Below are 16353 nucleotides of genomic sequence, written 5' to 3'. Positions count from 1 at the left end.
TTGGGCAATCCTCTGAGGCAAATTCCTAAATTTTTCTGAGGCTAATTCTTCTACTATCTATTCTCTGAAGGACAAGCTAATCACCTGGTGAACTGGAATGCATTCAAATATGACTTGTATGACCCTTCCCATTTCTGAAAAGAAACTTGACAGTAATGGGAGATGTTATGGTTGTTATTCTATCTTGTAATAGTGATAAGCAGCAGTTAAATCTGATTTCCCAACAGTATTAAGTCTTGGTTAAGACCCTACATGCCCAATAAACAAGTCTATAAATAAGTCATTGGGCTTTTTACTCCTTACTAACTCAAGAATGGGGGAAAATACTGACAATTTAGCCACCAAATTTAGACAGTAAGTATATAGATAGTAACCAATTCCTATCTATAGCAATACCCACGATTTTAGTAGCTTTTAAGTTATGTCCCTTACCATTGCCGTCTTTAAATATTTGCTAGGGTCCTCAACTACAAAAGTTATGGTTAAATTGTTTTTGTCCCAACTAATTTTGAATAATCCCTAACCACCACTTTGAATAAATCTTCTCAAAGGGTTTCCTAGCCTTCAGAGAATGAAAAAGCTTAAAATTTTATATAAAACTAATAAAAAACTAATTAGAAAATCCATTAAAAGTAATGCTTATTAACAACCTTAACTGGGAAAGAAAAATTTGAAGTCAAATTTTAGTTCTACAGTTTGACTCCTATTTCCTCACTTCACAGTGAGAGTCCTTTAAAATTTGTGTTCTGTGCAAACCCAATAAAATTACAATTAGGGGATCTAATTATCACATAGCTATAATATTAAGTTAGCAGTGTTGTGTAGTAGTGAATCAATGATGACTGGCTCTTATGATCAATAGCTTCTAAAAGCAATTGTTCCCATACAGAGGGTTACATGTACTATAAATACATTTGTGGACAGCAATTTCAACATCTTTTAATATGTAATGATAAAACAGTATTAACTTCTCCCAGCCAGTACCCTTTCCCCTCCTAACATTTTAAAGTCTTGGGGGCGGGGGGAAAATACAACTTTACATCAGTATTTCTAAATAAATCAGTTGCCAGTATACATTTAAGTTTTTAAAACCTAAATGTTCCAAGTGCAGAGAAATGAAGCTGTCCAGAAAGCACACACTTATAAATTCTCCCCCTTTGGGGAGATTTAAAGGGATTTTGGACCTTGATGGCGAGAATCCCAAACAAGAGTAAAATGAATTCATTTTATTGCAAACAAACGTCTAAATTAATTTCTCCACCCACTTTCTTTAGAAAGAAAAAGAAATCAGCAGGCTAAGGAGATACCCATTCAAGAACTGACATGATTAAAAATTAGATATAAATGGGTGACTCACAATTTCATTAGCTTACAAAGATGGTGGAGTTAACTACTACAAGCACACTAGGTATACAGTATTTCGTGGGAGAAGGGGTATACAGACATAGCTAACTTCATATAGATCCCATTAGACAACTGGATTTACAACAAGTTTTGTTTAATAAGAAATGGGCAAAGCCAGCTTTCTTTTCAGAATCAAAATGCAGAACAAATGGAAAAAAATTATGGTGTTGTACCTTCACAAGTTTGAGCCTCCACAGAAAATGCAACCGAGTTTTACATTTTAAAGAGCCCTTCTACATACACTCCATCTTCCCTATTTGGCTCCAAGTTTTACCTTCAATTCCCCAGCTACGTCAATTCCATTGTTATAAAAACCCATCCCAGTTATTGCCAAGAACTACTGCTTAGTTTACCCCCTCCTCTACCCACCAAACTACAAGAGAGGATGGAGTGTAATGTGAGCAGTACAAAGTTGTGAAATTCATGAGGACCACTAAAGCCCTTACATGAATCTGGTTGCTAACATTTCTATTGTATTGTGACAAATGACTCCCGACTGTTATTCTCGATGAGAAATGGGGGGAGTAAATCTTAATAAAAGACACCAGGTACAAAGCAACATTTTACTTTTGTTGTGGTAAAAAAAAAAGTCACATTTTACAGATAAAATGTAGAACCCTGAAATACTGACACATTCTCTTATCGTGCACAATGCTGAGGTTCTCTTACGATTCACTTTAAAACTGCAATTAAAAATGTACAAAAAAGAAAAGAAAAAAATCAACCCACAAAGCTTCTAAAAAAGGAACCCGCAGGCACTTCCTCTTGTGGAATGTTTAAAAAGTTAGCCTACTAAAGAAAACAGTCGACTTCTTGTGAAGGTTTTGGAGAAATATGTATCAGTTCGTTTTTATTTGGGTATTCAATAATATCCTTGGTGATAATGCTGACTCCATGGCTTCTGACCCCAGAATTGCTGCAAGAGAAAATTTGTTTTTTTTAAAGAAAAAACACATCAATAAGCCACTCAAGTTGCTTTTAGGATATGACATTGAATCTAACGCAGAGCAATGTGTCTGCTAGAACAGATTAGACCTGTCTTACCTCTGATTTCATTAAAACACCATATTTAATTATAGCATTAATATCCCCAAATGATCAACACATTATAAAAGGGCACACCAGGACCTGGTTAGCTAAAACTAAATACCATATATTATATTCTATAACAATTTGTTAACTATCAAATTAGGCTATGATTTGTTGTACCTGGAGATGAATTTTGGGCTGCAAGAACTTCCACAAAAACACTGGTTAGTGCCAGTGTTGGACACTTCACCATTTCATTTTAACATTTTGGTAACCAGTGGAAGAGTTTTCAGGACTGATTCTTGTTCGAAACTCAAAATACAAAAAATTTTAACTGGAAAGTGCATAAAATTACTTACACCCTGCTGCCACTGGTTGTAGCCCTGAGATTGATTTTTGTAGCCACGATTGTTTCCTCGGCCTCTGAAGTTCTAGAAGGAAAAAAAATAATCTAAGTACTTCTAAACAAATACGGTAAAATTTGTCCTTTTACAACTTGTTCCATGCTCTACAATGGGTGAAAGAAGGTCACTAGATATTAAAAACAAAACTAACATTCTATCAACATCTTAACTTGAAGAAGACAGGGTCTATAGGGGTGGGGGGAGAGGGGTCACCTAACCAGTATTCCCTATTAGCTAAACTCTAGAAGATCTGGGCTCCTCCTACTTGTATATCAAATAATCATCCCCAATTGGGCAATCTGACACCTTTTAAAGCCCTAAAATTAGTTTGTCACGGCTCTACTAAAAATTTTTTAGCTATTCTATGTTTGATGACTTCATTTTAGAACTGCAGCTCTTAAGAAATTATCAAGAATGCTAATAGAAAATTAAGTTCCTTTAAAAATGTTAGCAAAAAAGGGTAGTATCTTCATATTGTGAAGAAATTCAGGCACATGAAACTCCTGTTTATGTGAACACTGGGGTTGCTGGATTTCTTAAAGACAAGCAAACATTAATTATTTAAGCTTTAGACACCTGAACCAACAGAAACAATCTCAAATTTACTACTTTCAACCTCCATTGGTCCACAATTAATTTGAAAGCTCTTACTACTCTATAAAATACAACCATAGAACACATATCTAAAAAGTTGTTTTAGCGCCTGTAGATTATGAGGAAAGATTACCTGGTTGTAGTTCCCCCTGTTGGGCATTCCACCTCTGTTGTAGTTGCCTCTGTTTGAATAACCACCTCTGCTGGGAAAGACAGGGCCACGAGGGTATGGATAACCAATTCCTCCACTTCCTCCTCCTCCACCACCACGCTGTGGCATATTTCCCCTCCTATTATAACCACCACGATTTCCAGGAGCTAAAAATGAAAGGAAATTTTAACATCTTTGTACATTCACAGAGCAAACTAAAAATTTAACACCACAACTTAAACAATCCAAACATTGTTATTTATAAAAATAAGTTACATTGCAGACTAAGGTTATTAATACATATTTTATATACATATGTATATATATATATACCATGTTTTCACATTAAATTTAATATCAATCACGGATGATAAAGTCAATACTAATTCCAAATACTAATATACTGAGACAAAATTTCAACATACAATGACTATTACATACTTAAGGTTTTTTGCTCTACTTTGTAGGAAAAAAAAATGCTTATCTTACTTACTTGGTGTTTAAGTTCAATTCAAAATGAAATTGGGTATTTCATTTTAGCCCAATTTGGAAACACTGTGAAAAACTAAAAATTTCAACTTACCACCTCCTCTGAAGTTTCCACCACGCATGTTAAATCCTCCACGACCTCTATGACCACCACCTCTATTAAACTGGTTTTTGCCACTCTTATTCTTATTGCTCTTCTTAGAGCCAGTATTCTGTTTCTTTTCTGGAGGAAGAGATTTTTTACTTTCTTCCTTATATTGCTCCAAAAGCTTTTGGGCTTCTTCTTTCTGCAGCTCTACATAGGTTATCTCATCAAAACACTCGGCTACTTCTGGCAGTGTAAAGTTCCCTATAAAGTAAAGAAAATATTAAAACATCCAAAAATTTTAGGTTTTGACCAGAAATTGCTACATTAATTTCTTTCCTTATAATTTTGTCCTCTTTAATTTTTTGGTTTTTCTAAGTTTAAAAAGAGCTAAATGGACAAAGTGATACCAATACAATATTAATAACACTTTTAAATGGGTTCTGGCTTTAAAGATTACAAATGAACTTCCTGTAAAGACCTAAGCATCTAAATAATGGCCTTTAGAAAGTATCAAAACAAAGTTTCATGCCTTTCATTTTGAGAACTGCATGTTCTGGGAGATCCTTCCCCTCCACCTCTGCCTTCTTCTGTGTTCTTTGCTTGTAGTCTTCATCTTTTGGGCAAACTACTACAGCTTTGCGCTGAAAGCCTGCAAACAGGCACATTTTTCTCCTCTGGGCAGCTGCGGACACATTTGTCTAGAACAAAAGTTATGTAATAATAAATTTGACAGCTATGGTCAGCTGCAAAGAGAATATTCATTTATTTGTTGTAAACATTATCAACGTTTATTAGGCAATTGTGCATAGCTATGTGCCAAGTGCCACACAAGACTAAATTAACTTTTCCACCAAAACATCACTGAAAGAAAGAATATTCCCAACTGCTAGAACATTGCAGTTTAGGCTTCTAAATAACCTAGATGAAAAAAATCCAATCTTAAAGCCATAGCCTACCTGATCCAGAATGAAGTTCCGCTTCTTACGAGCAGCTATTTCAATGAATTTTCCAAGACACTGTGGGGCTCTCTGCAACAGTGTGTTCAATTTTCCAGTATCAGCCATCTGTCTCTTAAAGCCTGCCACCTAGGAGGAGACATTTTCTCATGAGTTTTGTTATAAGGACTCACAAGATAATTTTTAAAAACTTGAGTTTTTAAAATATAGCAATCAACTCCCTTACAAAACTATCAATTGTGTAACTTAAAAATAACCTGCAAATAGTACAATTAAGATAATGAAGCCTACTTTAATCAACAAATTTCCTTATGTGATTGATTATAATATAGGTGAACCTATCAGAAAAAGTCAAAAAAATTTCAAATGAACATGTCAGACTTTCCAAATTATATATTACTTACCATCATTTTATCCATAATAGTGTTTGTTCCAAGAATGTTGTATTTACCAGGATTTTCTGCTGCATGCTTAGTAACCCAGGTAGTTTTTCCTGCTCCTGGCAAGCCAATCATCATCACAACCTGCAATCAAAAAACAAAAACACTATTTTCCTATTCAACTATACCCAAAAAGTTAGACTATTGTTTTAAAATTAATTTGCTTTCAAAAAATTAGACTACTTATTCCCTATAACTAAATATAAAAAACTTGTATGCATTACTCTGAAGTGCTTTGTAAAGGATTTTCATTATTTTGGTTCATGTGACTACTCCATGAATAAGGAAGTACACTTAAAAAAATCCTATTAATTCCTAACATTTTTCAGTAGGTTGCCATGGAAAAACTGCTGTGCCCATTATACACTGAATCAAGAACTCTGACATTAACTAGCTATGTGTCCTTGTACAATTCATTTAGTCTTGTTTCCTCATCTATAAAATAACAAGATTTAAGACTTATCACAGAAAACTATACAAAAGTCTCAGTTTCTGGACCTACAGGAAGATGAAGTGTTTTACAAGTTTTATACTTGGGGCAGCTTGGTGGCACAGTGAATAGATCAACAGCCCTGGAGTCAGGAGGACCTGAGTTCAAATCCAGCCTCAGACACTTCATACACTTACTACCCCGTGTGACTTTGAGCTAGTCACCTAACCCCAAATTGTCCTCCAAAAAGCAAAAAAAAGTTTTATACTTTTCAACAAATAAACACATTTAAAGACAAAAAGGAAAAGACCAATCATAACTGCCAGAAATACTGTTCTGCCCTTAAAGCACAAATAACACACTAAAACATTTGTACCATCTAAATGAAGACATATAGATAGAACACTTAACTTAGTTCAAACTAATCTCCTAGTTACAATGCTTTACAGTACAGAATCGTGAAACATTCAATCTCAAAGTGACTGTAAACAGACAAAAGAATGTCACTTACTTCGCAATCTTTCTTCTCATCTGGTCCTTTTGGCCCTCTAACACGATCATCTAATGAGACATTCTGGATGAAAGTATATTCTTCGGGTATTGGGAAATATGGCTCTTCCTTCTGACCAAAATTAAATTCAACTGCACAGTTATGGCAGAGAACGTGAGGGAATAGAGGCCGCCCCGCAAGAACCTCCTTGTTAATTTTGAAAGCAACACCAAGATCTTGTCCATTCTTTGCATAGGAAAGCTCCACTTCTTCACCTTCAAAATTCTGTTGAACAAATTAATGCTTCAGTAACAAGTCTATTTGACATTCCCTAAAATCCAGTGAAGTTTCAAAAGTAAAATTTTAAGAAATAACAGGACTCAAATTTTGACAAATTCAAGGTCCACATTAGCTTAATGAAAATGATAATCTACGTAAATTTACATGCCTATGTTTTAATGACTTTCCATTCCTGAAAAACATCTAAAAATTACTGTTTGTGTAAAATTAACTTAGAAAGCCAACTCTTTAATTATTATTCCCTAGAAAGAACACTCATTCTGCACACTTTTCTAATCTAATTCTAATGGTACATTTAAAAATACATTTGAAATTGTGTTTAATGAAAATGATAATCTACGTAAATTTACATGCCTATGTTTTAATGACTTTCCATTCCTGAAAAACATCTAAAAATTACTGTTTGTGTAAAATTAACTTAGAAAGCCAACTCTTTATTATTGCCTAGAAAGAACACTCATTCTGCACACTTTTCTAATCTAATTCTAATGGTACATTTAAAAATACATTTGAAATTGTGTTTTTACAACTTACAGCAAAACAGGAAATCACATCATTTTCATCAAACTTGTCTCCATAGTCTTCAGTCTCACAGTTGCATGTTTTTATTCCTTTTAGAGAATACCCGTAAGAAAATTCTTCTTCACCTAAAAGTAGAAAAAAGATTGGTTTGCAATTGTTAGAAGGAATTTATTAAAAATCTAGTATTAACTGTCATTTTTATTTTAGGTGGCACTTTCCCTGGCGCCAGGGGAAAAACAGAAAATTTAAAAAGCAGGGTTTTGTATATACTCCAGAATCCCCAATTCTTCTCAATTCTGGGCACTTGATAAATTATGCCTAATTTGGGCTCTATGTCTAAATTTCCTGAAAGCACACAGAAGACTTAATAGGAATTGGCTATTGTAGAAATCTAGTTTTTATCAAATTTGAGCCATAAACCTAAGTCAAGGTGTCGTGAGACCTATGTATCATATACAACGCACACACAGATGATCTTACCAAGTAACATTCCACTGGTTGTAAGTGACCAGCCAATCCGCACTTCATGTATATCAATATCTTTTGTATATAAATGCCTCACTGGGATCTTCTCTGTAACCTGAAGAGGAAGACAAATCAAGTCTGTACATAAACTAGGAATGAGACATTTCTGGATCTAGTTTGATACTGCTGATAAGAAATTTAGTATTACTAGTCACTGCTGACTGCTGCTGTGGAGATTCTTTCCTAATCTTTTCACAACAGGGCAGTTGTAGACTTATTCGTGCAATATATGGCTCTCATTTTTCTATTAACATAGCTTTCAACTTGCTTTATTTTCCCCATTCCTATTGTAAAAATAAAACTGTTTGGTCCAATTCTAGCTCAGTTCCACCATAATGATTTTCCCCCCATATTTGAGTGTTACACAATGATTTTATATTAATTTCCTTTGTGGCCCATAGAAAAATTCAATAATTTTTAGCATTCTACTTAAGAGTTAAAAATGCCAAAAATTGCAGCAAGTAGGACTCATAAGAGAATTTGTTTTACCTTCATCTCAAAGCAAACTTTGCCCTTTGAAACACCATAAGAAGCTCTTCCTCCAGCCCAAAGAAAAGCAAAACTCTCCATAGTAAGTGAAGAAGCACTGAGACGGTCTCTTGAGATTTTAAAATGCAGATCACAATTATCTGTAAGTGTAACAAATATCTATTATTCTCCTTTGTCCCAATTTTCAAGTCCAAGGACCATATAAACTAATCCCCCAAAGTATTACAACTTTCTTGATGCTGCATAAAGACTTTACATTGGGATGAATCATTATTCTATCTGAACTGCTCAGAGATTAAATAAGCCCCACTCCCTCCAAAAAATCTCCGGTGCCAAATTCTGAATTGGAAGGCGGCAAATCAGACAAAAAAATAAAAAGATAAATCTCCATGGTTTTATATATGTACAACTTTAAAAAAAAAAAGCCACTTAAGACAGGTAATGAAGACAATGTGATGTTCATACATACCTGCTCTGCTCTTTACCTTGATTTAGAGCCAAGCAGCAGAGGATAGCAGGAAATCACAAAGTGAAGCATGCCAGAGTCAGGTAGCATTTACCAGTGCCACAACACAATTGAAGGTAGGGAGGCCATGACCAACTGGTTTAAAATAGGGTGTGAGTTGTGGGTCTCAGCCCTTTATAAATATTAAAGACTACCTCAGGGCCCAAGATCCTGTTTTCTTCAAAGATTTGTGTATGATATCTCAATATTGTGAAGATAATATTTATAGAAAGTCACTAAGCACACCCCCCCTCAAGATCATAATATGGTTATATCTACCTCTTCATTGTATTCATGACCTTTGCTCCTCCATATTCTTTTGTTTGGGAGCTACTTACTGCTTATTAGCACTTTTTGACTAGTGTTAGAATAGGTAAATTCCTTTCTGCGTAAAGACTCAAGTTACTAGAGAAAATAAGGGGCCAGAAGTTTTTTTAGATTGCTTATCCATGGTATTGTATTCCTCTACCCTTTTATACCAAAGATGGAATATTGCTTTGCCAACTGACCTGGTTGACCTGAACTTTTTCTCTTTATATAACGAAGGCATGATGAGCAAATTAATATGGTCTTGGTAATCCTTTCCTCTCAGATTAAAAAAAAAAAACAACGGGACCACCGATTTACACTGCTGTTTTCTAAGAACTGTAACTTCCTCTATGTAAATTACTTTGGGCGCAACATTTAAACAAACCAAAAATATTAACACTGTCACCTTTAAAATGGAAAGCTCTCATTAGTAATGTTGTTCTACCCACCCTAATCTCTAATTTTCTTGCACTGTTTCCACTAAAAATTTGCTATTTGGGGGGGTGGGGATTAAACATTCCCAAGTTTTTAAACTTTTCTACAAAACACACCTTACCTGCCTGAATATCAATTCCCATTTCTACCCTTTGTTCCCAAAAGACCACCTACATTAGTAAATTTTGACCAAATAATGAATCAGGTACATTTTTTTAAAAAAGACACACAACCACTAAAATTAACTGAACAGACAGCCAAGGCCCACTTATAGGTTTGCAATGCTTCCACATAATGAATTACAACCCATCTGGGTAAAAGTAGCAGCATTACAGTGCTGCCCTTGATACCATTCGCTGCTGAAGAAAGCTAGTGGCCCAGAGATAGCCACTGCTGCTGCCCCAGGTCTTTGGAAGACACCAACTTATGTTAAAGCAGCAGCTACTGAACTGCAATTGAGAACAAAACAGCAGTTATTGAGAAAGTAATGTTACAGTTTAAATGTTAGAAAAAGGGAATATACTTGTGAACTAAAGGGAAAGTCATTAGTAAAAATAAACCTGGTAACTCCCAGTACCGAAAAATTGGGACAATGGAAGTCCTGAATCCACTTAATGAAACTTTTAAGAATCTATAATAAATACTAGTCCCAATAGGTCAATAATTAAATTTCCCACCACTAATACTTATTACATTTCTTATAAAACTGAAAGGACAAAACGAGAATATACTTATAAATTACCTTTTCTATTGAAGTTAATCACCTAAATATTCCATACTTCAAAGGGATAAAAAGCACCAAGTTGCTATAGGTTGCCAGACAGTAACATATGACAATTTTAAAATACCATTTTGTTTATGCCTTACCTAGTGATTTCCATGTGGATTGTTGTAACCTTTATTTTAAAAGACTGTCACACAAATTAAACAGATTATTTCTACACTTGTACAAATTATTTTTCATAAATGCAAATTTCCTAAAACAGTAAATTTTGGTCCTATACAAAATTAAGAAGATTGAAGGATATTCACTTACAAGTATCAAGACAAACCACTGTGTCATCAAAGTGTTCATCTTCCTCTTCAACCGGTGGCTGAGGAGATTTAGCTCTGAAAAAAGAGAAATTATCTTCTGATACAGCGTTCTCATTATTTGTGATTCATTTCATTGTTAAGTTAAAAGATGAATTAAACTTCCCAACCTGCTGTACTTGTTTTCTTCAATGTACTCAAAATAGCCCCGGCCATGATCTTCACGAGGTCTTTTAACACCTCTCTTTTTGTCTCCACCTTTCTGTTCTGTTTTGCCATCTCCTACAAAGATTAGGACATCTTTTTAAATTAAAAAAAAAAACAAAAAACAAAAAACCCCGCTGACCCGAAAAAGCCTATTACAATTGTAATCTGGAACGCTTAAAAAGCTTGCCATGTTAACCTGCCATTTTCCCGATTTCAATAATCCCTTAATTTGCCAACCATATATTAACTGAAGGAGCAGTAGGGTTGGAAAAGGATTGGAGTTCGTGACGCAGCGTAGAGATAGCACAAATCTCCCAGGCTACTCGATGATTCCAGCGAGCGCCACAGAGAATAGCGCGGAATAAGCAGAGCCCACGTGTATCCCAATGAGAGCACAGAGAAGAGAGGAGGAGGGGCTCCGAGCTTTTTTTTCCCCGTCCCCTCCCCCCACTCAGGCTGGGCCCGCGCTACCCGCGGCCGCATTGTACGGATCCTCGCTCTAACTCCCCCCCATCCCACCCCACCCCTACCCCCTCCCCACAGGGACCGCCAACCGGAAGTGACGTCACGCCAGAGCCCCTGCGCTCCTTGCACAATACGGTGGCAACGTGAGAGCTCGAGCCGCCACCGCGCGCCCGCCCCGGGACCTCGATCTCCACCCCCCCCTCCCATCGTCCTCCCTTTCCCCTCCCCTCCCCCAGTGCGGCGACATGTGCCCGCACCGCGCGCACGCAGCAGCGCGGGGGGGGGGGGGGGGGGGGGGGCACCTTCTCCCGCCGCCAGCGGCCGCTCCTCCCCCCCCTCCAGCGGCAGCTGCAGCTCCCCCTGGCTCTCGAGCCAGATAATGGTGGCGCCGCCGTCACACATACACACACACACACACACACAGCCTGAGACCTCACGGCTAATCTGGGATTCCCCCGCAACCGCCCCCCCCACTTTCCCTTCCCCCATCCACGACGCCGGCCACGGGAAAAGCACCCGCGCCTCCGCCCTTTTCTCGTCGACTGTAAGGCCTCTCGCCCTACTCAAGCCGCTTCCCCACCCTCCCAATCCCCTCAAAGGGGGGAACGAGTGGAGGCTCCGGGGCACGGTCCCCACCCCGGGCCTCCCACCCCAGGCCCGCGGTCCTCTTCCTTCCCTCACTTCAACAAAACGCCACTCACCCGCCGCCGGAGCCCCGGGGCGGCCGCCGCCTCCGCCGCCTTCCGCCTTCTTCTTGCCTCCCGCCTGCTGCTGGGCCTGCCTCGCTGCCGAGGGAGGCGCCACCGTCACGGCAAACAGTGAGGTGGGGCCGCCGCTCTTCCCCGCGGCCTCCTTGGCCGCCCCGCGCTGCTGCTGAGGCTGCTGTTGCTGCGGCGTAGTCGGCGGTTGAGACTGCTGCTCCCCGTGTCCGTTCTCGTCTCCCGCGCCCGCTTCCTCCTCCTCGTCCCCGAGCTCGTCTTCCCCTTCCTGGAAGCCCTGGTCGTCGCCGTTTTCGTCCTCCGAGGAGCCGCCCGCCTCCTCTTCCTCCATTGGGCCCGAATCAGCCGCCCCCGCGGCCCCGTTTTCTTCCCCTAGCTCCATCTGGTCGCCATCCAGGGCGGCGATCCCTTCCTCTTCCTCCTCTTCCTCCTCCTCCTCTTCCTCGTCGGCTGTGGTCGCGGCCTCCTGCTCGAGGCCTGCTCCCGAGGGCTGCGTGTGCGAGCGCCCGGCGGAATCCCCGCCCAGGTCCAGGCTGCCGTTCCCGGGCTCCAAGGTGGGGCGGCCTCCGGAGGCCTCTTCGTCGTCTAGCGCGGCCTGGAGCCGTTCCATAAGCTCGGCCTTGAGGCCCTTGTCAGAGAGGCGCCGCTTCTTGAGCTCCTCCTTTAGCTCCGATACCTTCAGCTTCTTCACGTTCACTGGCGAAGAACTCATCGTGAGGGCCCCAATTCACCGCTCGGCGCTGACTGCGACTCGGCTCCGCTCACACGGCCACTGGCGGCGGCTGCTGCGGCTGCTCCTCGGCCCCGGGCGGCGGCTGCGGCTGCGGCTGGAGTGGGGTTCGTGCTGCAGAGCGGACCCGCCTGGAGTCGAACGGCGCCAATTCCTTTCACCGAGTTCGCGAGGGAGACGCGGAGACTCGCCTGGCGCGAGCGAGCACGCAACGTCCTCTCGTCGGGGCGGCGTCGCGCACGTAATATACCCGCCCCTCCTCCTCCCCTACGGTAGTTGCTGCGCAGTGGAAAAGCCCGCGCGGAGCGCTGCTGCTGCTTCTGCGGAGGGGGGCTGGCTCAGGCCTCTCTGCCTCATTACCGTAGTTACCCCCACACTACCTTTCGGGAGCCGAGCGCCAAAGGCCAGGGTGCCCTTCCAAGCGGCACCAGGCAAATGGAGGCCGTGCAGAAAAGGCTTGCAATGAAAGAGACTACGCAGGGAATGTAGCCCTTGTAGTACCACAGAGGAAATAACCAACTCCCTCTCCCCCAGCCTGGAGTTCACTTTGATCCAAATGTGTCCATTCCTGCAGACATTTTACATCCTTTTTCTAGCTGAATTTCATGCATCGGTATTTTTCCTATTTTCTTATCGTGCATCATGTCGACCGTGAACTGCTGTGCATTTTTGCTCCGTGCCTTACAGTTCAGCGCCTAAATAATTTTTTCTAATCATTCTGTCTTTTAAGTTTCTCTAGGAGGGGCAGTGTCTTTTCTTCACCCCCAAAGCCCTGCGCACAACCAAAATCTTGTCCCCGTAAACCCAGAAAGGTGCATCTCCGGGCTCCCTCCTCATTTTTATTAAAGGAAACTCCTCTGGGGCGTTTTAGAATGCTGCCTGCTCGGTATGTCTGATCTCAGAAGCATTTTTAGTCATTACACAGCAGAGGCCTCTGGATAACTGGCATGAAACTTGCCAGCTGGAAGGATTCTCTCGCCCCCGGTGTGGTGCCCTCTGATTCTGATCCTGCCTCTGCAGAATACTGAAGGCCAGTCACAAGCTGCACGGGAAAAACAAAGGCCTGCCCTGCTCCTCTGAGAGACAAGATGGTTAGGACTTTGTGGGCATCGGAGCTGCCAGTGCCATCTTAGCAGCCCCTCTGCTGCAAAGGAACCCTGGGTGAAAGCCATTCCCTAAACATCTTTTCTTTCATTAAAAAAAAGTCTTCAACATAAGATCATAGACTTAGAACCAGATTACCAGCCTTTTGTGAATTTTTTGCTTGAGTGGCCCAGAACTGAAATTTAGGATGGTAGTCCCAAAAACTTGTTTGTTTTATACAGCAAATAGACCCCTAAATCTGCTGTTATCTCTGACTTAGGTGATGTTAATCCACTGACTGTAAAGTGCTGTTTTGATGGCTATTAATGTGGTTTTTGTCCTCTATTTGTCACAAGACAGCAGTTTGAATTAAGAACCATGTTCCCTACATTCCTAGACTTCTCTATTGTAGGCCTGGCCTAACCCTTCTTAATAAGAATCCAGTCTAAAGATCCTTGCCCCACTCCCACCCCACCCCCCAAGTGTGAGCTTTTCATCCATTTTACATGGATGTTTCATTGCTTAAATCTGAACTTATATGTACACACTGCTTTCAGATCACAGCCCATCCATACCCTCTCATCTTGTGAGATTCTTGGCCCTGGGGTACCTGAGATCCTTCATGGAATCTCAGCCCACTATCCTGGAGGAAGGCCTCCAGGCCTTTTTAATTTTTATGGAAGCCAGTTACAGCCTCTGAGTTGTTAGTGGCCCACCTCCCTTTTTTTTAAACCATACATTCCCTTGATGATACTGCCTGTACCATTTCTTACACGTAGGTCAGCAATATGCTGCTTATGACCATCGCCTCTTGTCTCTCTCCTTTGCCCTTTTGGGTCACCTGCAACTTTGAATTCTTTGGAAGCACTTGTTCACAGGGAAATGTAAGGATAAATAAAATATTTAACATTTGCAAAATGACCTGAACTTCATAAAGGTTAAATTGTCTCAGTTATATATGGAGAGGAATAGCCTAGATAATAAAAGACCAAAGAAATTTTTTTGAAACTCATTTTAGCCATTAATTTGCATTTATTTAATGGTTACTAATAAATGGTAAAAGTGGAATGGGAGCTCTTTTTTCTTTTGCACTGCAGCTGATGGGGATCCTAAATATAGGAGGGCCAAAAGAATGGAAGCAGAAAAAGGTCCCCACCTGAATAATCAGTCCTTGGAAAATCCAGATTTGGTTTTGAATACTTATAATTGTCCTTAAAAGTTATTCATGCCTTAGTATTGTTACAAATAAAACAGTTCCTTACTATGTAAGTGGAAAACATAAAATTAAAGCTTATATGTCTACCACATTAAATGTTTAACTCAAAAAACACTTACAATAACAGAAATACAAATATTTCTTCAAAATGTCCTTGACAAGTACTTAAAGACTTTAGAAAATATTGGGGGGTTGGGGCTGCTAGGTGGCTCAGTGAGCCCCAGTCCTGGAGTCAGAAGGACCTGAGTTCAAATCCAGCCTCAGACACTTAACACACACTCAAACCTAGCAGTGTGACCTTGGGCAAGTCACTTAACCCCAATTGCCCTACCTTCCCCTCCACCCCAAAAAGCAAAAAAAAAAAATGCCGGGGGGAAGCGGAATTGTAAATATTCAAAGCATGGATTTCTTTTTGCTTAAGAAATTGGGGTGGACCTCATTCCTATAATCTATTTTAATTTTTGGTCTGTGCTATACTATTTAGTATATGTGTGTATACGTATATATACATATACGTATACACACATACATATATATACACACAGAGTTCTTGCTTTTTTTTAATGGAAAGCAAACAAATTCTTACTGCTACTTTTAGTGGTTGTGATGCTTCTGTGTATTATGGTCCTTATGTGGGAGGAAATGTGGGATCTAGTGAAAAGAACAGTGGAGTTAGGTCAAAAGACAAGGGCTTTAAATCTTAACCTTGCCACATCCTTTAACTGACCTAGGCCAAATTACTTTACCTTTTAATCTTGTTTCCTTGCCCATATAGTGTGGATAATAGTATGTACATTATCTGTCTCACAGACTTATTGAAGATGGAACAGGATGAGATATGTATGTATATATTATAAATACATTTGTTATATAATACATAAATTGTATTTAAGTGTATATAAAAAATAGATATTAAAGATATATTTGAGTATGTATATATGTGTGTATGTATGCATATATATGTATATATACACACATATACATGTATATCTCTCATACTTTTTCAGTACAATTCTTTAACTTTCCAGATGAGGAAACTGAGGCCCATCAGTCAATAACAGGTTTTTTAAAAGTTAGGGCAATTCTGAGTCACTTGCTAACCCTGAAGTCAATGCTAAGGTTAAGTACCTTGCCCAAGTTTATACAGGTAGTAAGTGTCAGAGGCAGGATATAACGAAACCTATTCCTACTACACTTTCCGGAAGACCTAAAAGCAAAAGCTCAAATAACTTCCCCAGAAGAAGGGATACAAAAGAGACTTGAATTGCCTGCCTGTTCACTAAGATTCTAAAGCCTGATGGGCCTCAGTTTCCTCATCTGGAAAGTTAAAGAATTGTACTG

General features: G+C 39.9%; 1 protein-coding gene across 1 annotated transcript; it reads right to left on the bottom strand.

The window, feature by feature from the left end:
• Positions 1-923: 923 nt before the first annotated feature.
• On the bottom strand, positions 924-12922 carry HNRNPU (heterogeneous nuclear ribonucleoprotein U). Its single transcript, XM_069069152.1, has 14 exons — positions 11966-12922; positions 10763-10874; positions 10597-10670; positions 8312-8451; positions 7778-7877; positions 7310-7422; positions 6497-6760; positions 5520-5639; positions 5116-5244; positions 4689-4857; positions 4166-4420; positions 3565-3749; positions 2793-2864; positions 924-2320 (listed from the first exon to the last, which is right to left on the bottom strand). Exons 1-14 carry the CDS (start codon positions 12693-12695, stop codon positions 2267-2269), a joined length of 2517 nt encoding a protein of 838 aa, XP_068925253.1. The 5' UTR covers positions 12696-12922; the 3' UTR covers positions 924-2266.
• Between the last annotated feature and the right edge of the window lie 3431 nt (positions 12923-16353).

Source organism: Petaurus breviceps, unplaced genomic scaffold, assembly GCF_028583685.1.
Source record: "Petaurus breviceps papuanus isolate PSGF00001 unplaced genomic scaffold, PetGlider_PUasm1.0 90778, whole genome shotgun sequence".
Taxonomy (NCBI): domain Eukaryota; kingdom Metazoa; phylum Chordata; class Mammalia; order Diprotodontia; family Petauridae; genus Petaurus; species Petaurus breviceps.
The sequence above is the reverse complement of the archived record's forward strand: the minus strand, read 5'-3'. Positions and strand labels throughout refer to the sequence as shown.